The sequence below is a fragment of the Brachycentrus maculatus genome, unplaced genomic scaffold, assembly GCF_059751285.1.
Source record: "Brachycentrus maculatus isolate JH-2025_06_01 unplaced genomic scaffold, ASM5975128v1 h1tg000139l, whole genome shotgun sequence".
Taxonomy (NCBI): domain Eukaryota; kingdom Metazoa; phylum Arthropoda; class Insecta; order Trichoptera; family Brachycentridae; genus Brachycentrus; species Brachycentrus maculatus.
In genome coordinates, this window is record NW_028280892.1 from 290,079 (window position 1) to 311,353 (window position 21,275).

The following is a 21,275-nucleotide window of genomic DNA, read 5'->3' on the forward strand; positions in this document are numbered from 1 at the left end:
TCGCCTCATTATACCGATTCACGGACCAGTTTCGGAAAGCCCTTATCAGGGCTATTGAGGTTGACTTGTCGGTTCAGTGCCCGCTCTTCCCGGCTCATACATCCATTCACCTCCGTCCGTATCCAGCTTACTCGGTAACTCGGTACGGCGGGGCCGTCTGGAACGTCACCCCTTACAACGGTGGCATAGTTGGGAGATTCCGAAGAAGGCCAGGCGTGTACATTTTTGAGAGTCATCGCACGTAACCCACGCCGGTTACATTTTGGTCCTTCGAGCCGGATCCTTCAACGCAGTCTCCAGCTACGATGCCTGCATCCCTGAGGTCGGGACGCAACGTCGCCATGGAGCCCGAAGAGCAGCGCCGTGAGGAGGATCGGGACTCTGTCAGTTCAGTCCGGACTGATACGAGTAGCGACTTGCGCCGCCAGATGGCGGAGCTAGCCGCCAGCAACGAGAGGCAGTTCCAGCAACTCCGTGAGCTGTTGTCGAAGTGCACAGCAGCTAACGTAAGCTCCCCAGGGGGGGAGGTTATCGCGGGTGTCGAACAATCCACCCACCTACGAACGCGGCAGGACGACGCCGCCAATCAGCCCAGAACGGGATTCAGGACATCGGCCGCAGCTCTACCGGTTCCGGTGTTGGATCCGGAACCTACGCGATTCGCTGGGGAATCGCGGGACGAACTGACCGGCCACAGAGGAGAAGCGCCCGGGGGACATGGCCCGGCGCCTACTGGCAACGCGGAGCCGAGGCGTATGGAAACCTCTGGCTTGCGTTGGCGCGCACCGGACGAACGCGATCGCTACCCGGTACGCGAATGGGTCGACGGAGCTCGACCGGACGAACGGCACCGCAGAGATGACGGAAGAGCAATCTACGCGGAACCCTCACCCCGAGGCGGGGACTACTTTCGATGGTCGGGGCAGCCGCCGGAGTTGCCCAAGTTCAGCGGAGACCCGAGGGAATGGCGCCGCTTCAACGCGGCATATCTCCAATCTACTGAGAGATGGGGGATAGGGGACGCTGACAACATCGGAAGATTGGCGCGCGCACTGGAAGGGCGTGCGCGTCACATGGTAGCAGGCCTGCTACTGTATCCGCGCAACGTGTCGGAAATATTGCGGACGCTGGAGGACGCCTTCGGCAGCCCGACACTCATCATCGCGCAGATACTGGAAGACGCCCGGAGGATGCCGAGTCTCGCCGACCACCCCGCGGATGAAGCAGTCGTGGATTTTGCGGTTTCGATACGCAACGTCATCACCACCGTGGACGGGATGGACGCTTGCTATCTCGACAACCCGCAGCTGCTAGCGGAGATGGTTGCCAAGATGCCGACGCAACTCCGGTGGGATTGGTTCCGCGATCGCCGCCGCGAGACGAGGAGCAGTATCTACGATCTCGCCGCTTGGCTTGACGAGATCACCGCCGGCATCACGCGCCACGGAGGTCTGTTCAGAATGGTGGCGAGGAACAGAGACAAGGAGCGCGCGGGTCAGCGCGACAAGTGCGCCGAGCCCGCCCGCCGCGAGAACGCTCGACGCGTCGAGCCAAGGAGTCACGTGTTTACGACGCGCGACACGACGAGTGACAAGGAATGCGTATTTTGTAAGGCCAGCGGGCATAACTTACGCCGATGCAAACGGTTCGAGAAGAAGACCGTGGACGACCGCTGGGAATTTGTGCGGCTGTCCAAACTGTGTTTCCAGTGTTTGGAATCAGGGCACAGGGTGCCCGAGTGTGAAGCAAGAAAGTGTGAAATCTGCCGGAGACACCACAATAGAATCCTGCACTACCGCACGGATGGTGCCGCGGAAGCCGTGAAAAGTGAGGAAGTTGTGGACAATGCGCAGGTGCTGTGGACAAATGACTGTGAGGTCCCGGTCACATTCAAAGTGCTGCCGGTTACTTTGAAGGGACCGCGGGGGACCGCAAAAGTGTTCGCCTTGTTGGACGAGGCTGCGTCTGTGACCCTCCTCGAGGAGGGTGTCGCCCGCGCGATAGGTGCTACGGGGATAGCAAGGAATCTGACGATAAAAGGTGCGACTGGACAAAGCAACACACACAGGTCGCAGCGTGTAACGGTGACCTTGATAAGTGATCACAACGGGGAATTCGAGATCGGGGCGAGGACCATCAAGGACTTGGACCTTGTACACAAAAGTGGCGCGCCCGCGCGGACTGGAGCTCGCGTCATCAGACCGCAGATGCTGATCGGCCTCGATAACGCGTCTCTCATGTTCCCGATCGACACTCCAGTGCTTCGGGAGGATGGTCAGCTGACCATAGTGACCACACTGGGGCCAGTAACGTACGGGGGTACCGTACACCCCAACTTCAATCTGCCAAACAACCGGGTCGAGCAAGGGTTGGACGAGCTATTGAAGAGAAACTTCGCCGTGGAGTCATTGGGCGTCTCCACCGCCGAAAGGAATCGCGCAACCGATAAGCGCGCATTGGAACTCTTGAAGAATACTACAAGACAGCTCCCGTCAGGCCAATGGGAGACCGGGCTATTATGGGCTCGGGACGGAGACGTACTGCCGTGCAATCGCCAGGCAGCCTTGAACAGGCTTCACTCTCTAGAAAGGAAGCTAGGACGTGACGCGGCATTGGCAGCGGCTTACAAGGCCAAGATAAGTGAATATATTGGAAAAGGATATGCTGTGAAGCTCGACCCCGCAGAAGAGAATGTGCACCACCCGAGGGAGTGGTATTTACCTCACTTCGCTGTGAGTAACCCGAACAAGCCGGGTAAGATAAGAGTGGTATTTGACGCTGCCGCCCAGCACCGGGGGACGTCATTGAATGACCACTTACTGACAGGACCAGACCTCCTGTCCTCGCTGTTGGGGAACCTCCTTCGATTCAGGGAAGGGGCCGTGGCGGTAGCCGCAGACATCAAGGAGATGTTTCTGCGAATTAGGATCAATGAAGCTGACCAGCCATCGCAAAGGTTCCTGTGGCGAACGAATAGCCGGGATGAACCCGAAACGTACATGTTGACATCGATGATGTTCGGCGCGAAATGCTCGCCCAGTAGTGCCCAGTTTGTCCGCGACAAGGTCGCCCAAACGTACGCACACGAATTTCCGGCCGCCGCGGCGGCCATACAAGGACGAATGTATATGGATGACTATTTGGATGCGACCGACAGCGAAGAAGCGGCCGCATCCCTCATACATGGCCTGAGGCAGGTGCTCCTAAGGGGAGGCTTTGAGCTCACGAGGTGGGCGTCTAATAAGCCAGGAGTCCTGAAAGGCATTGCGGAAAAGGAAAAGGCGGAAAATGCCATCAGAATAGGAGAAGCAAATACAACGGAAAGAGTCCTGGGTTTAATGTGGAACCCCAGGAGCGACACGTTTCTCTTCGAATATGGGACCGAGATGGCCTCGATCCCCGAGAACCCCACCAAGCGCCAAACGCTGAGCGCGACGATGAGTATTTTTGACCCGGTCGGCTTTATTACGTGCCTCACCGTGCGGTCAAAAATTATCCTACAGGCCGTCTGGCGATCAAAGACGGGCTGGGATGAGACGCTGTTGCCGGAGCACTCTGAGAGATGGTCAGAGTGGCGCCGGCTGATGGAGAACAACGAATGCAGAATACCAAGATGTGTGCTACAGTCTAAAGGGCGACTCGTGACGCTGCACATCTTCTGCGACGCATCTGAACAGGCTTGTTGTGCGATAGCCTACTTTGTGAACGCCGGCGACGCGGCGTTCGTGATGGCCAAATCGAAAGTGGCCCCCCTGAAGCCGCTCTCCATACCGCGCCTAGAGCTACAGGCGGCACTGATGGCGGCACGGATGGCTGCCACCATCAAAAGGGAGAGTCAGGCGAGGATAGTAAGAACGATCTACTGGACGGACTCCAGCACGGTGCTGTGTTGGATACGCAATGATCCTTTGAAATATGCAACGTTCGTGGCCAATCGATTGGGAGAGATCGATGAGTTGACCACGCGTGAAGAATGGAAATGGGTCCCCACAAAGGAAAACCCGGCGGACATTGGAACCCGCGACAAGGGGACCCCTGACCTCTCAAGAGACGGACTGTGGTTTGGGGGCCCGCGTTTCTTGAGGGAGGAAGAGACAGAATGGCCCACAGAGAAAGTTGGGCGAACGAGACCAAGCGCAGAAGCGCTCGAAGAAAAACCGGTTCGACAGTTTGTCGGACACACAAGGAACGAGGAGGCCCTCCCGCAGGTGGAGCGGTTCTCCTCCTGGACCCGGCTGGTGCGCACGACCGCCTGGGTACTACGATTCATCTCCAGATGCCGGCGGCACTCGGTCACAGGACAACCCGGAGGGGGGTTTGAGTTGCGCGCCGCGGAGATGCAGGACGCTGAAAACATGTGGATTAGGAAGTCACAAGAAAGCTCATTTCAAGACGAGCTGCAAATGCTGCGGGAGGGAAAGGGAAGCCCGCCCGGAAGCCGTCTGTACGCCGCGACGCCGTACTTGGACAGCAATGGAATAATACGAATGGGTACACGCCTTAAGGCCGCGTTCGAATTCGCGGCAGGCCTCACTGCCCCACCCGTCCTCGACGGAGCATGCCGATATGTGCGGCTATTGATTGAACATGTCCACAAGAAAGGTGGACATCCAGGAACAGAAAGAACTGTAGCAGACCTACGAACGAAGTATCATATCCTGCGGCTGAGGGACGCCGCTAAGAAAATATCACGGGAATGTCAGACATGTGAGACAGCTCGGAGCAGACCAAGGATCCCACTGATGGGACAGTTGCCCGCATCCCGGCTTGCGTACGGCGCACCGCCCTTTGCGCACTGCGGAGTAGATTTCTTCGGGCCGATAGCCGTGACTGTCGGCCGAAGACGGGAAAAACGTTATGGCGTTCTTTTTACGTGTATGGTTACACGCGCCATCCACCTAGAACTCGCGTCCTCACTGCAAGCGGACTCCACGATAATGGCAGTGAGGCGGATGATTTCCCGGAGAGGGTGCCCCATCGCCCTGTACTCCGACAACGGGACCAATTTCCACGGCGCCGACAAAGAGATGCGCGACGCCGTGACGGAACTACGGAAGGATGGAAAATTGTTGGCGGAGCTGACAATTCGGAACATAAGATGGGAATACATACCGCCATCTTCCCCACACATGGGTGGGGCATGGGAGAGGCTCGTTAGGTCGGTAAAACGAGCTCTCAAGGCGACTTTAAACGAACAGGCTCCGAAGGAGGAGACCCTGAAAACGATACTGGCCGAGGCAGAGTATTCAGTTAACAACCGTCCACTTACACAGGTGACTCTGCAGCCCGAGGAAGCTATACCCCTCACCCCGAACCACCTGCTCATCGGAACCGCTAATGCGCACCCCACGCTGGCGCATTACGACGAAGACGACGAAGGAGCCTGCCTTCGCAAACAGTGGCGGATCGCCCAGAGATCCGCGGATATGTTCTGGCGGCGCTGGCTGCGGGAATATCTCCCAACGTTGGCCCAACGGAAGAAATGGCGCGATCCCGCGCCTCCGATCCAGAAGGACGACATGGTCGTAATTGTCGACCCGAACCTGCCGAGGAACTGTTGGCCGCGGGGAATAGTGACCCGAGCCGACCAAGCAGCAGACGGCCAAGTACGAGTCGTGGAGGTAAAGACCCCTAGGGGGGTCTACACCAGGCCGGCCGCAAAGATCGCGGTAATAAGAAGAGAAGGCGCGCGACCCGTCCCCGAGAATTTAGGTGCAGACTAGCTGCACGGGGGGAGTGTTACGGACGGATCGCACACCCCGTACGGCGGCCCTGAAAAAGAATTCCAGGCGCCTGGCGGCGAGCGAAACGGTCGCCCGTCGGAATGCGACCCGAAGAAGGGCCTCTATGGATTCTACCGATTTCTCATGTATTTACAGAATGTATTAGATGTAAGAAAGAATAAGACAATGTTAATATTAAATGCGCCTAGATGTTAAGTTGTATAAATAGATTACTGATAAAATAAACTTGTAAATTGTAATGTAATAACGAACTGTTGGAACGGCACCGGTACGGTATGAAAGTGTAGCCCGTCCGGTGCCCATTAGAGAGAGACAGAGATATGGCTGTCTCTCTCCCCCGGCCGCTGATTGGCTGTACTTTCCCACTGTCGGGCGGTACGCGATCACGGCCGGGTATATAGAGGGCGCATTTTTTGGTAATAAACCAGTTCTGGTGTGACTGTTGAAACCTGTGTTTCATTTCTCCGCTCCCGCTCCTTGGACTACTCGCCGCGCCGCCAGCCTGGACCGCTTCGCCTCATTATACCGATTCACGGACCAGTTTCGGAAAGCCCTTATCAGGGCTATTGAGGTTGACTTGTCGGTTCAGTGCCCGCTCTTCCCGGCTCATACATCCATTCACCTCCGTCCGTATCCAGCTTACTCGGTAACTCGGTACGGCGGGGCCGTCTGGAACGTCACCCCTTACAACGGTGGCATAGTTGGGAGATTCCGAAGAAGGCCAGGCGTGTACATTTTTGAGAGTCATCGCACGTAACCCACGCCGGTTACAGACATATTGGTGTGGCGTTCTATTCTCTCTGCCTGCCCTTTCGGTAAGCAGCGTCATTGCTTTGTCTGTTAGTTAATTTAATATTATTAATATTAAGAGAAAATCTAATGGCAAATTAGACCATACCATGATTTTGATATTAGTATACGTTCTTTTATTCATCTAATAAATACGTTTTTTGCATTTTTTAATGTCGTAGTTGTTTTATAATCTTGCTATAACTTACGCAAATCGTTTTCACGTATTTAATACATTTACGTATATAATTAGCATCTACAAGAGCGAAATTCCTAGCGATAAACAGCAAACGCGTAGCGCCATTCCGCAGTTCAATCCTCCGCCGCTAGATAACGCCACATGCGTTCGCAACACGCTCGCAGAAGCGCGCCGGCCGACCATATATACCGCGGCGAGACAGAGCATCGGTAGGACTGTACTTCACAGGATCATTTCTGTAGTACTTCCTCCCTCGTAACGTGTACACTCTACCAGAGTGACATACCGCGATGAGGAGACGTGGCGCGGTTCCCTGAGCGTGAGGCAGGTCTCTGGTCGGCTCTACGAGCTGACCATTGGCCATCGATGACCGTTCGCCGGACGACTTCGTGTCGGACGGTTAGGGGGATCGTCGCTTTCTGAGCGGCCCCATTTTTTAAATCCCATTATTTCTTCGTATTATAAGTGCGTTAGTACTTAGTACGAGATATGTAAGACTGAACGTCACTTCATATACGTTAGGTATCAGGATATCTATCTAATTTATCGAGTGTTTGCGTATAATTTTCTCTCATGAATTGCATGAAATTATAATTAGTACTACTTTAAACTTAAAGGATAAGTCCGCTCACGAGTAGGCAAAGAGGGTATGAAACTTATAAAGTTGAAGCCTGAGTAGGGACATGATAAGCGGTGTTGCATAAGCCGTAGCTAGATATCGGAGTCACTTGGACGTTAGGTAATTTAAAAAAAATAGTACAAGGAATATTTGAGGTGAACGCCTCTCCATATACATACGTTAGGTATCTATTTAATTTAAGGTTAGGTAATAGTTATCTAATAATAATCGATCATTTACGCATCCATTTTTGATGCGCGACTTCTTTTCTTCTAACCCCTTATCCGCATCCAATGGTGCATAGGGCACTGCATCGTATTGACGCAGTGCTTGGTCGTTACTTGCATCGGCTGATCACCTCGTTATTTATTTTAGAGGAAAGAGAAGTATTTGTTTTTATTATTTACAAAAATACGTCAATTACATACTATTTCTTTTGAGCCTAAGCGGCTCATTAGAAATAAGTATCAAAATGTGTGGTAGAGTGGGTTCAAACTGAGAAACTCTGACTCAAGAATCCTCGACACTAACCACGGGACCACGACCAGACACTATTTAGATTAGGTATCTATTTATTTTTATTTATCAGGTTATTAATTTTTTATGTGACTTCTTTTATTTTAATTATTCCGTTATGTTAGGTGATTCAGAGTCAAAGTCTTACCCATTCATTATCATGACTTATTTTCTTCACACCCAATGGTGCATAGGGCACATGTTTTCCGAATGCCCAGAAAATGTACTATATCCTAGCAAAAGAGACATATTTTTAACTTAATATTTACCCGCTACATGGCAGAAAATGTTATTTTTGCATTTTGAAGAAAAGGTATTGTTTAATAATTTTTTTTAAATATATTAAATATTTTTCAAATGGAGAAAAAATCTTCAGGTTTTACCTGAAAAGATCTGTTGCACTGTAAAAAGTTCAATAAGTGGCTTGATATTTATTGTGTTATATTTTTAAACATTAAAAACGTTCTCCTGAAAGATCATGTTTTTTGATTTATGACGTTCTTGAAAGGAGTGAGCGAATTGTTTAAAAAAATCTGTGTTTGATTTAAAAATGAATACACAAATCAAAATGGAGTTCTACAAATTAAACGCCAAATCAATAAACACATTTTATTAACTGTTGTGTTTCCTTGTTGCAGGGAGGAGGTGAAGAACCACACAGTGAAATGGAACGCCACCTTCCAGTTCCTGTGCAAGATGTCCGCCAACGCCTCCACCGGAGTCCTGGACCCCTCCGTCCTCAGGATATCCGTCCGGAAAGAGTCCAAAGGTTAGCAAACCCACCTCTTGTACCAAAAAATATTTATTCCTCCTTATGAGGCACACCCTTTTAATTTTAAGAATGATTTTTTTTAAATAAATAATTATATTTATACTTCGATTCTGTCAACCCGTCCGTGGGTATTCAGTATAATAAAATACACACTATGGTATGAAGTCTCTTTGGTGGTCTGCCCGGAAGTCACCTATCTTGGGGTTGGCCGTGCAACGTAAGGGAGCCATTATGAATTTCATTTCCAATGTGCAGAGTAGTTTTTTGATTCCGGTTGTGTCGGCTCTTGTCTCCACCGCACACTTCATGATTGGTCTTACGTCAATTCCTAATAGTAATACCACCTTGATCAAAATAATTTATTCAGAAAATTAAAAATACAAGATTATTCATCAAAATCGAAATTGTCTCCTTCAAAGTACTCCCCATTGACTGCAACGCACTTATGCCAGCGCTTGATCCAATCCTCAAAACATTTTTTATAATCGGTTTGCGGTAAGGCCATCGGAGCCATCTTCGATTTTTCCACAACCTCAACTCGGATGCTGTAACGCGTTCCGGGAGCAGTTTCTTGGATCGACCGAATAGTAAAAAGTCGCAGAGAGCGAAACAGGTGAATTCGGTGGTTGTTGGATGGTGTTCGTTTTTAGCAAAATGGTCACGGATAATGATGGCATTGTGCGTCGTTGCATTATCGTGGTGCAAGATCCAGAGTTGTTTGCCCAAAAATCCGGTCTTTTTTGACGAATTCTTTCACTCTAAGGTCTTGAGCAGATCAAAAAGTGATGCCAAACTCTTTTGCCATCTTTAAATAAAACAATACTATTGTGGGGACAGGTGGATTGTACGGATTTCAGTGCGGTCCTAAACCTCCACTCATTGCTCCTCAGAAGCTGCGTTTACATATGGGTGGAAATTAGATTAATGAATTAATCACTTACTTGATCTCACATTTAATTCTGGAATATTTATAATGGTATGGAATGCTTATTACTATGTTTATATTTATGAAAAAAGAATTGATCACTGATTACGTTGCACTTTTAAATGTAAAGGTGGTGACTGACCGGAGCATTTCGTCAGTCATAACATCCGAACATAACGTCGTAACATTGCTCGCGGCGAGCATCCGAAAATATGGATGGAGCGCTAGGCTCGCTGTACTGACTGCCTGAATGCTCGCATCATAACATGTTACGTTACGACGAAATGCTCCGATCAGTCTCCACCTTTACAAAGTTTATCGAAACGACTATGTGGTAAAATGGCAACTGAATATAGATCTGGTCGCTCCGGCGACTAGGGGCGAAAGAGGATGAATCCTTCGTCGTCAGTTCTTTTAAAGATTCAATGTCGTTCTTCAAGTGGTGACGTCACCCTCGCCAGCGATGGCGCGGTGACGACACGCTCATCCGCGGTGTACCCGTCTATGCTGCCTCGCTCTCTGGACGCCGCTCGCGTCACCATACTATTTACTTCTTCTTCTTTCTGTGCCACTTGTAACGAAGATCGGCGATCATCATGGCTATCTTCACTTTTGATGCTGCAGCTCGGAACAGAGATTTGGTGCTTCTACCAAACCATTGTTGTAGGTTTTTCAGCCATGATGTTCTTGGGCGTCCTTGAGTTCTTCGCCCCTCAATCTTTCCTTGTATGATTAGGTGGAGAAGAGGATATTTTTCATTTCTCATGACGTGTCCGAAGTACATCAGCTTTCTCTGCTTGATGGTGGTTACTATTTACTAAACATTCTTTATTATTTTCTATGATTCTGAAATCTCTGATTTCTTGTATTTTGTATTTGTGTTTGGCCGTGTGTTGCAGGCGGCAGATCCTACCAGAAGCTGGGGTTCGTGGACGTGAACCTGGCGGAGCTGGCGGGCTCGGGCGAGGCCCCGCGCCGCTGCCTGCTGGAGGGCTACGACGCGCGGCGCCGCCAGGACAACAGCACGCTCAAGCTGCGCATACGCATGAACATGCTCTCCGGTGATCCCCTCTTCAAAGTGTAAGCCAAACATCTCTTAGACCAGCCAAACAGGTTGTAAACCATGTTAATGCCCAGACGTTCATATCCTTATTTATAGATTTGGCATTTAATTTGTAGATCTCCATTTTCATTTAAATATTAAATGTTAAATAAAACCTTGATTTTTTGAGTATACTAAATTGTATTTCATTGTTAAAAAACACATAAAAATAAATTTTGTGACAATTGTTTCGCCTTATGGCATTTTCAAATGAATGTCTTTAATGAATATGTGTTTGATTTTAACATTTGGTATATAAATTAAATTGGAGTTCTACTAATTAATCGCCAAATCTATAAATAATAATGTACTACGTAAAACATAAATTAAAGTGCGGTGGTTTGACTTTGTGAGGAATGAAGAGATAAGGCGTAGGACGCAGCAAATCTTGGTCGCAACTGTTGTCAAGAAAAGGTGATTCAGTTGGCTTGGCCATGTACTCCACATGCCTCCATCATCAAGCTTGCCTCTTTTACAAGGCATCAGGTTCGCGCCGCCCAGGACGACCACTGCTGACAATTTGTCGGCAGTTCTCTTCACAACTTTGGGACGCGGATCTGACTTGGAAGGATGCAAAGGGGCTGGCAGCCAACAGTAAAACCTGGAGACAGTTTGTGGACTATGCTCCACTTAGGGAGCGGATATGGTTTAATAATAAAACTTAAATTAAGTGTTGGTTTATTAGTTTATTTTCAAACGGAATGTCTCTTCTTCAGGCCGTCTCCGTCGCTGAAGCACAAGCAGCTGTCGGAGCACCTGGCGGCGGCAGCGGCGCTTGAGGAGCCCCCGGCACCGCCGCCCGTGCCCCCCGCGGCGCCGCCTGCGCCCGCTCCCCCCACGGTCCCCGCGCTTCCGCCGCAAGAGGCCCCAACGGGCAAGGATGACGACTGCGGGTCCTCGATAGCGTCCGGCAGCTCCGGCTTCGGGTCCCTGCCCAAGAAGAGGCCCGCGCTGTTTGGCAGCGGTGAGTCGGAACTTGGTTATTATTAACTCACGGTGTGATTTGCCCAAGTACAGTTCTGGTTGGTATTTTGCTGACACAGTGATTTGCCCGAATCCAGCTCGGTTCATTCCCTCATCAGCCTAGATATATCCATTCTTCCTTTTTTTTTCTTTACTACTATATTTTATTTATGTTTTATACTGATTTATTATATTTCAAAATATGATTTTAAAAAAACTCATTATGTACTGAAAAAAAGAGGGTTGCTTTTTTGACCCACTTTTTTCCAAGAGGTTGACCACAGAAGTGGTTTAATCACACTCACACACACACCTACCCCCTGTTCTCTTTTCTCTCTTACACATTTCGGAAGGGTGTTTTTTACAAGTGCACTCAGAGATCCATGGAACGATGGAAAGCTTGGTTTAAGTCTGATGGATAAAATAAAAAATGAAGATACCGGGAAAAGAACCAAAGTAGAGGATATCATGGATCGCGTGGAAAAACTCAAATGGCAACGGGCAGGACATATTGCGAGACAGAATTTTACGATGGAGATCTTGGGAGAACAAAAGAGGTGTCGGAAGACCCCAAAAGAGATGGTCCAACGACATAGTCGCTGTGGGAGGTAGAAACTGGCTGCAAGCAGCAACCGACTGGAGGAAATGAAAAGGAGAGGAAGAGGCCTATATCCAGCGGTGGAGGTCAGAGGGCTCGTGAAAAATAAGGAGAAGCAGAATATTAATGATACGATTTTACCGAATATTGCACTTTTGATTCATCTAGTGCAGAGGTCGGCAATCTCATTAGTTTATACAGCCAAATGTCCACAGTACCTTATTTGGTAAGCTTAGCCGCTAGTGGATAAGATGCCATCAAAGTAACGGAGATGTGAATCCCCTCAAAGTGTTAGTAACTGATGTATATTTAAACCTCTCCATTTTTTAATGAATTGTTGTTGTCGTTAAAGGGCTTACGATCACGAAAAAATAGTGTTTATTACCATACCACAAAGTTATCAATGCTTTTAACCTTTCAGGGAGCACAAAAATATATGTCTGACTTTCTCTGGGGAGTGGGTTCTTTTTACATGAAAAATTTTTTTTTCATTAAATCGATTGTGGCAACCCACACATCTATGGCAACTCGAATCGAATGAACGAGCATAACCGAACACCCTATCGAGCCAGCAACGAGCGGAAACCGGCCCGTCACATTTCGTCACCGCCCGTCCTCCGATCGACACGTCTTTCAACTGTTCTCACATTAGAATCACGCGATTATTCTTTAATATTTCTTGATTGTAATTTTATAGTACTGAATAAATTTGTGTTAAAAGTAATCCGCTTTCATCTTGCTTCCCTTCTGTTAAATTAAATTGGTGTTCAACTAGAAACCATACGATGTATAATGAAGATAGAAATTGTTAAAATAATTTAAAAATAAGGAAAAACAGCTCTTCGAAATATTTTTCAATTATGACAAAATAACACACAAACATCCACAGATATCATTGCTACACAAGTTACATCATACTAACTGACAGACGGACTTCGACGTTCATTAACGTCCATACTCCTTTAAGGAAAATTCGCACCGACATTCATTTACGTCCATACTCCCGGAAAGGTTAATATACAAAATATTTTCAATTATCCCTAGTTCACCCTTACATTTCTTTCATTGAATCAAATTGAATTGTTTTTTTTTCCGTTTGCAGAGCTCCTGAACCACCAGACGCAGACCAGCATCGTCACGACAGAGCTCCAGCTGCCGCCGTACCAGGAGTCGGGCAGCAGCGAGCAGGTGGGGGGCGCCCGAGGCGGCGAGGACTCGGACACGGGGGGCGCAGGGGGCACCCTGCAGCGCCAGAGGAGCGGCTCTGACATGTTGGACGGATGCGGTAAAACCTAACTAACTAACCATCTAACCTAACTAAACCTAACCTAAAAAAAACCTAACTAACTAACCATCACGCCGCTTCCTCGCAGCGGTAGGCAGAGAGAATAGAACGCCACACCACTCTGTCTTTGCAAACATTCGTCGCCTCTTCCACGTTCATGCATCTCCTCATACATACCCGCCGATTATTAAGACTCCTGACCCAGCCGCTTTCAAGTATTTGACATACCTGATTGTGCCAGGTTTTCCTCAGTCTTCCTCTGCTTCTTTTTTCAACTACATTCGCCTCATAAATTTGTTTAACCGTTCTTTCCTCATTCATACATTCCACATGTCCAAACCATCTCAACACACATTTCTTTTAAGCATCATTTTAAGTTAACTATAAACTTGTTTATCTCTAAACTACTGTTTTTAACTTGCGGCTATTTGCCTTTGCACACTAGCCCATTAGTGCAATGCGCCACGTGCGTCATCACAGCGTCGACCCTTTACGCCTTCTTAAATCCATTCCTTAATCCGAGAGTCTGTAAGTTTTTGAGCTCCAGATTCTGATCACCTTGCAATCACATGATTACTAATCAAATTAACACCGTGTTGACCCTATGCGGTGGACACTGCGACGACGCAACGCAGCGCATCACACTGAAGGGTTGTTGGTGGACAGTTTTTTCCTCAACCCTGACTAAAATTAGTATACCAATTAGGGTCGTATACTAATCACATGTAACCCCGAATCCAAGTCTGATCTGTACAATGTTTGTCTCTGCCCTCTACCAAAAGTAAGCAAATGGAACGCTTATAAGCGTCTCCTGATCTCTACCAACAGTGTGTAAAAGACGCTTTTAAGCGATTCCCGCTATTAATGCGTTAAAAACTCACCTTACCCTTTGACTGATAAGTTTTAATGAAGATTTTATTTGGAAAAAGGGCAGGTTTTTTTAAATGTGATAGTGAAATAATGCATTATTTTAAGGCATTATTAAAAAACAATATTTTCCAATTTTCACTATGTTTTTATCAAATGAGAAGAGAATTAATTAACTAAGATAATTTTAATTTATGTATTAATTTTTAAATCAAACACAGATTTTTTGAGTCTACCAAGTTGTATTTTATTGACAAAAACACATAAAAATGTAATATTGTGACAATTGTTTCGCCTAGTTATGGCATTTTCAAACGATCAAATGGACTGATGGTCCTTATGTAGCTATATAATTCTAAGTGACAGTTTTAACATGTGCACCAATAAGAATTAAGAGAATTTTAAACTACTTTTAAAACAGATCGATACACAAAGGTTTTCCATCTAGTAACTCCATTAGCTCCATTATAACTCCGTTATAAAATACTACTACTGCAGTTTTTATGGAAAAATCATTTTTAGCTGTTTCTTTGCTAGGGTGGGCTAATCAGGCAGAGTTAAATTTTTAAGTTTGTTTTTATTTTACCATACCACAAAGTTAATAATACTTCTAAAATACAAAATATGCTAAACCAATTTGTAATAGAATGTTAGAAAATCTTTATTTTGTAACAAGTTTATTTATGTTCCTTTTTATTCTTCCAGTGATAGCGCATTCGGCCGTGACGGGTCACTGTCTCGCTTGTTTGCAGGGACACTCTAGGAATAGTTCCAACACTTCCGGTGAAATGTCTTCCAAGGTAACTATACATTATTCTTCATCTGACGGGCTTGTTTCAATCCACTCCAGAAAATCCGAGCCGTTTTGAAAAAGATACAGTAAAAGCTGCTTAATTCAAAATTAATGACACACTCAAAATGTTGTAAATAAATTAACTGGTCAAATTGGAGATATAATATATTGAAAATCATTGGGTGCATACAAGATTCAGTAGTAGCAGTACTTACTTCAGCCTTCTTCTTTCGTCCAGTATTGAACAAAGGCCTCCATCTTGGACTCCCACAGTTGTCTGTTGGACGTGACTCTCTTCCAGCAGGCCTACCACTTTCCTAATGTCATCGAACCATCTTGTCTGCGGCCTATCCACGCTTCTGCGTCCTGTTGGCCTCCAGTCGGGCACCTTTTTCATCCATCTATAATTATAGATAGTCCATATATAATTATGATTATAATCAGACATATCGCTCACTCCTTTCAAGAACATCGTAAATAAAAAAACTTGATTTTTCAGGAGAACGTTTTTAAAGTTTAAAAATATAATACAATGTATTAAAAATAAATATCAAGCCACTTGTTAAACTTTTTACTGTGCAACAGATCATTTTAGGTAAAACCTGAAGGTTTTTTCTCCATTTGAAAAATATTTTGGATATTCAAAAAAATAATTAAACAATACCTTTTCTTCGAAATGCAAAAACAACACTTTCTGCCCTGTAGCGGGTAAATATTAAGTTAAAAATATGCCCCTTTTGCTGGGATATAGTATACTTTCTGGGCATTCCGAAAACATGCACAACTGAAAATGAACAATTTTTGATTTATGACGTTCTCGAAAGGAGTGAGCGGTATGATTCTTTGAGCCTACTGCCTGTTACCTTGGTCTTTTCCCTTATCCAAACATTAGTTTTTCGATCCCTAAGGGATATACAGTGGAACCTCTTATAACATGTATAATTCGTTCCAGAATCTTACTCATAAAGTAAACATTTTTTGTTTTTACTGTTGCGGAAGTCCTGACTTACAAGTAAATGTCGTGAAAAAGGGATTTTTTATTTGCTTGCTATGTGAATTACTTGTTTTGAGAGGTTCCGCTGTATTAACCTTTTAACCGCGTTAACTTTGTTCCTGAGAGACGCCCGTGCGCGGTGGTATTACTTTTATCATGTATTTAGTTAAGAAACTATTTATTTTCCTAAACAGAAACGTTCAATGGGATTCATTGTGCCTTTTTGGTACTCTATAATACACTTGTGTCACATTATTCTTGAAATATATTGTAATGATAATAATAAATAATAAAACCCTTATCCGCACCCCAACGGTGCACAGGGCACTGCGTCATATAAACGTAGTGTTATCTTGATCGTTTATACATGAAGGAAAGGTGATCAGCCCTCCGCTTCAGGTACCAGTCCAGGGTAATATTGAATAAATATTACAGTGAAAAAATCACTAATATTTATTTGACCCCCGTGGGAATAGAACCCGGGACCTCCAGAACGGTAGCTGAGCGTGCTGACCATTACACTACGGAGGCGGACTTCTTGAAATATATTGTAATATAAACAAATAAGATCGTAACATAAATAAATCAAAGCACGCATCGTGTGTCACTCTTACCCACTGGCGATGCGTAGGGTCGAGATTGAGACTGATATAGGGCATGATTATGGCGCGGACTAACTACCTACCCCAAGGAAAATCAGGGATCTGTTCTTTTATTTATCCTTGTGATGTTACAAATTATTAGTCAGATATTTCAACAGATGTCATAAGGCCAAGGATTGACGTAAATTTTTATCCAAAGTTCCACACCATGAAAAAATCCCTCCAAGTTGAACTGAGGTTCGAAACTTGGAGCAAAGTAAAAACACATACGCTTATGTCAGCCGCGTATGGGGCATGTTTTGTGAAAACACATACGATTATGCGAGCCGCGTGGATCCGGTTAAGCATCCTTCATCCATTGCTATTTGTGGTTGCAGTATACATATGTTATTTCCAGGCTAGCGGCTACGGGAGCTCGCTCAGCCAGCAGAGCCAGCACTCGCGGCAGAGCTCCGAAGGCGGAGACTCCTTAGAAGGGACGAGGCACGGCCAGGCCGCCACCGCCACACACATCAGGTTGGTACAACCTTTCTACACCAGCCACTCCGAACTCTCTCTGCCCTACACCGAATTCTCGAGACAAGCTCATAAAATCTCCTTCAAATTTCACTCTAACTGGCATTTCTGATATTTTATTTATTGTAACTGCAGACAGTTGGTAGAATTCCATTTTTAATTTTTGGGTAATATATCAAATACCAAAATTAAACAAGGTTATTGGATTGAATTCTACTTTTATTTACATATATCGGTAGTGTTATGGCAAAGGGGCATATCTGTCAATTTTTTATTTTCTACAATTTTTTTATATTCCACATAATGTCTAAAATAGTGTATTCCATAATCTGGCAAAAGGATATAGCCGTAGTTTCAATACTTATTTAGTTTATGTATTAATTTTAAATCAAACACAGATTTTTTGAGTCTACTAAGTTGTATTTTATTAACAAAAACACATAAAAAATTAAATTGTGACCCTTGTTAGGGCATTATCAAATTTATTTAGTTTTATTGAGATATGTACATATAAAAATACATAAAACAAATGAGTTATTTAATTTCGTAAGTTTGTTTTTGCTCTCCTGTAAAATTTGGTCTGAGACCCCCTGAGATATACCCCTTTGCCCTTACACTACCGATATATGATAATATGTGACGCGTTTTACCTTATTAAGACATTGAGTGTTTGATAATTTCTTAATAAGACGAAACGCGTCACATATTATCATATATATTTTGTCCGCCTCCGTAGTGTAATAGTCGGTAGTCCCTCGGCTACCAATCTGGAGGTCCCGGGTTCGATTCCCAAGGGGGGTATAATAAATATAAGTGATTTTTTCACTGTCATATTTATTCAATATTACCCTGGACTGGTACCTGAAGTGGAGGGCTGATCACCTTTCCTTCATGTGTAAACGATCAAGATAACACTGCGTTTATATGACGCAGTGCCCTATGCACCATTGGGGTGCGGATAAGGGTTTTATTATATATATATATATATATATATATATATATATATATATATATATATATATATATATATATATATATATATATATATATATATATATATATATATATATATATATATATATATATATGTAAATAAAAGTTGAATTCAATCCAATAACCTTGTTTAATTTTGGATATATTACTCAAAAGTTCAGATATTTTATTATGTAACTGATATTTGATTGACTTAAAATTGCCCATGGTATCAGCCCTGAAGGATGAAAGTAGACTGAATGCAGTCAAAAAGCGATCTCTACACGTGTGGCAAAATTATATATGATACTTGTTCGAATGGGAATAAGGAAAGAATGCAGTGCTGAGACAAGCATTGTTCATAAAATCGATAAAGGTGTGTTGAGATGGTTCGAAGATGGCGGGAAACTTGGCATGATCAAGTATTTGAATTATATTTCAAAAAGTTGAAAGTGGTCAGGTCAGAAGTCGGAATAATTGGCGTGGATGCGTGAATGTTGAAGAGGCGAAGATTGTTTGTAAAGCCAGATTGGTGTGGAGTTTTATTCTCTCTGCCTACCCCTGCAGAGAAGCCGCACGATGTTTAGTTAATTAATGAATCAGCTTAAGATATGTTGAAAATAAAAGATACTTTTTAATTTAGCTAACATTGCATTGAAAACCAGAGTAAATATAGCGGATAGTGTTTTGTAAAAGAAGTTCTTCATGAATATAGCTAATAATACATTGAAAACCAGAGTGAATATAGCTGATGGTATTTTGTAAAAGAAGTTCTTTATGAATATAGCTAAAAATACATTGAAAATCAGAGTGAATATAGCTGATAGTATTTTATAAAAGAAGTTCTTTATGAATATAGCTAACAATACATTGAAAACCAGAGTGAATATAGCTAATGATACTTTGTAAATACAAGTTTACTATGAATATAGCTAACATGTTTGAAAACTGGGCCATTTTTTCATCAACTTGGGGCCTATGAGTTCACTCTAACTGTGTCACATATCACATCGCCTTTAAGCTTCCCTCACACTGTTTGAAACCTTTGCACTAACAACGTGTTTGCTCTAATAGTGTGACGTGTACACTAATAAACTTTATGTTGTGTAACAAAACTTATCGCAATATTTATGTTGTGTGTCGTGGACTCTTATACCAAGACTTTCAAAAGCGTTGGAATCATAATAATTAATTAATAACGACATGAATAAACATTTTAAACACGTCCCGTGTGACTAACACGGCTCCCATGTCTATACAAATATTGCAGCCACGCTTTAAACGCAAGAGTCGTGTGGGAATCGTCTTCCATAAAGTATTTGGATATGCTCAAAGTGTTGTGAATAAAATTTTAATTTGAATAAAGTTTGAAAAATACATTTTCAGGCGTCAAATGATTCTGGAAGAATAACAAAAAAATCGTTTTTCCAATTACAACAGTGCAAATGAAATATACTTGACTAAACCAGTGTTCCGCAAACTTTTTCTGTTCAAGGTACACCTGCCAAATTAGGAAATTTTTGAAGTACACCAAAAAAAAAAAAACAATGTTTATTTAATTTCGATTTAATTAGAAAAATTAATATAAAGTCAAAACATATCCCTCACTCCTTTCAACAACGTCATATATAAAAAAACTTGATTTTTCAGGAGATCGTTTTTAATGTTTAAGAATATAATGAAATGTATTAAAAATAAATACCAAGTCATTTATTGAACTTTTTACTGTGCAACAGATCTTTTTAGGTAAAACTTTTATGTTTTTTCTCCATTTGAAAAATATTTAGTGTATTTAAAAAAATAATTAAACAATACCTTTTCTTCAAAATGCAAAAACAGCACTTTTTGCCCTGTAGCGGGTAAATATTAAGTTTAAAATATGCCGCTTTTGCTAGGAAACAGTATACTTTCTGGGCATTTTGAAAACATGCACAACTGAAAATTGTCAATTTTTAATATATGACATTGTTGGAAGGAGTGAGCGATATATAACATATCGTGTTTCATGCGAAATGTGAACCTGTTTAACTGAGAGAAGGCGTTCTAAATTTGGAGTAATTGTTTATAAGGATGTTATCTTGAAAAACTAGACTTTATTCAGCGGCACACCAACTAATCACCACAGTACACCAGTGTGCCGCGGCACACACTTTGCGGAGCACTGGATTAGACCATATAATCATTTTCTGTATATATTTATACCTATGAATAGTGCTGTGTTTAAACTGCTACTTAGCGATATCGCTATTACCGATATCACCATGTCAAGATACTAGGATACGCTACCTGTTACCAGATACTAGTCTGTTAACCAGACTCTGCTTCATGCTCCTTGTGTCTCGTACTATGCGCCGCCGCGATACGCGGTACGCTAAATTATTTAATATCGGAATATCTGTGACACTTCGTATCTCCCCGTATTTCCGAACCCGGTGAGTCCTGAGCCGAGCGATATTTAACACGCCGTGACTGACATCGACATGTATATTTGTCTCTTTTCATCATTTGTATCTAATAATCCAATAGACTATGAAAGAGATAGCTTCACAATACACAATGCAAAACGACTGACCGGCAAGTCATTGATAAGCTAAAATTAGTTTTATGTTTTATGAGTGACAATGTTATCGCTGGTTATATTCGTTAGAAACAGATTTGTGAGATTTGACTAGTGGCTAGTGGTAGTATTACAGCTCCATATCTCTTTATTTATTTTATTTTTGTATACATTTATTTAAATCACAATTTATACATATTTAGAAGATTTTTTTGCAGAGACCCACCAAGCCACCTTGTGTGTCTTGTCAGTGGAGTTCTTATTTAATACATTTTTTATTGTTTTTAACGATTTTAACCTAATATAGACACAATAAAGAGAAAAAATTAAGAATATAAACATTGTACAATTTTCATAGAATTAACTCTTGATCATTTACCCATTCCTTTATTTTGCCTTTGTTCCATATTTCATTTTGACCTCTAACATCCGTCGGCAACAAATTAAGAATGTTCGGGACGA

General features: G+C 43.9%; 1 protein-coding gene and 1 non-coding gene across 3 annotated transcripts in view; both read left to right on the top strand.

Moving 5' to 3' along the window:
• LOC148309079 (uncharacterized) overlaps positions 1 to 21,275 on the top strand; it is a 106,548-nt gene that overhangs the window by 72,108 nt on the left and 13,165 nt on the right. For both annotated transcript variants that reach the window (XM_088260619.1, XM_088260621.1), the window contains exons 3-8: positions 8,506 to 8,636; positions 10,464 to 10,644; positions 11,383 to 11,630; positions 13,330 to 13,512; positions 15,085 to 15,179; positions 17,166 to 17,284. In XM_088260619.1, the coding sequence (XP_088116745.1) occupies positions 8,506 to 8,636; positions 10,464 to 10,644; positions 11,383 to 11,630; positions 13,330 to 13,512; positions 15,085 to 15,179; positions 17,166 to 17,284 (957 nt within the window). The remainder of the gene's footprint in view (positions 1 to 8,505; positions 8,637 to 10,463; positions 10,645 to 11,382; positions 11,631 to 13,329; positions 13,513 to 15,084; positions 15,180 to 17,165; positions 17,285 to 21,275) is intronic.
• Positions 6,944 to 7,160, top strand: LOC148309080 (small nucleolar RNA U3). Its single transcript, XR_015837606.1, has one exon. It is a non-coding gene; the product is annotated as a small nucleolar RNA U3 (small nucleolar RNA).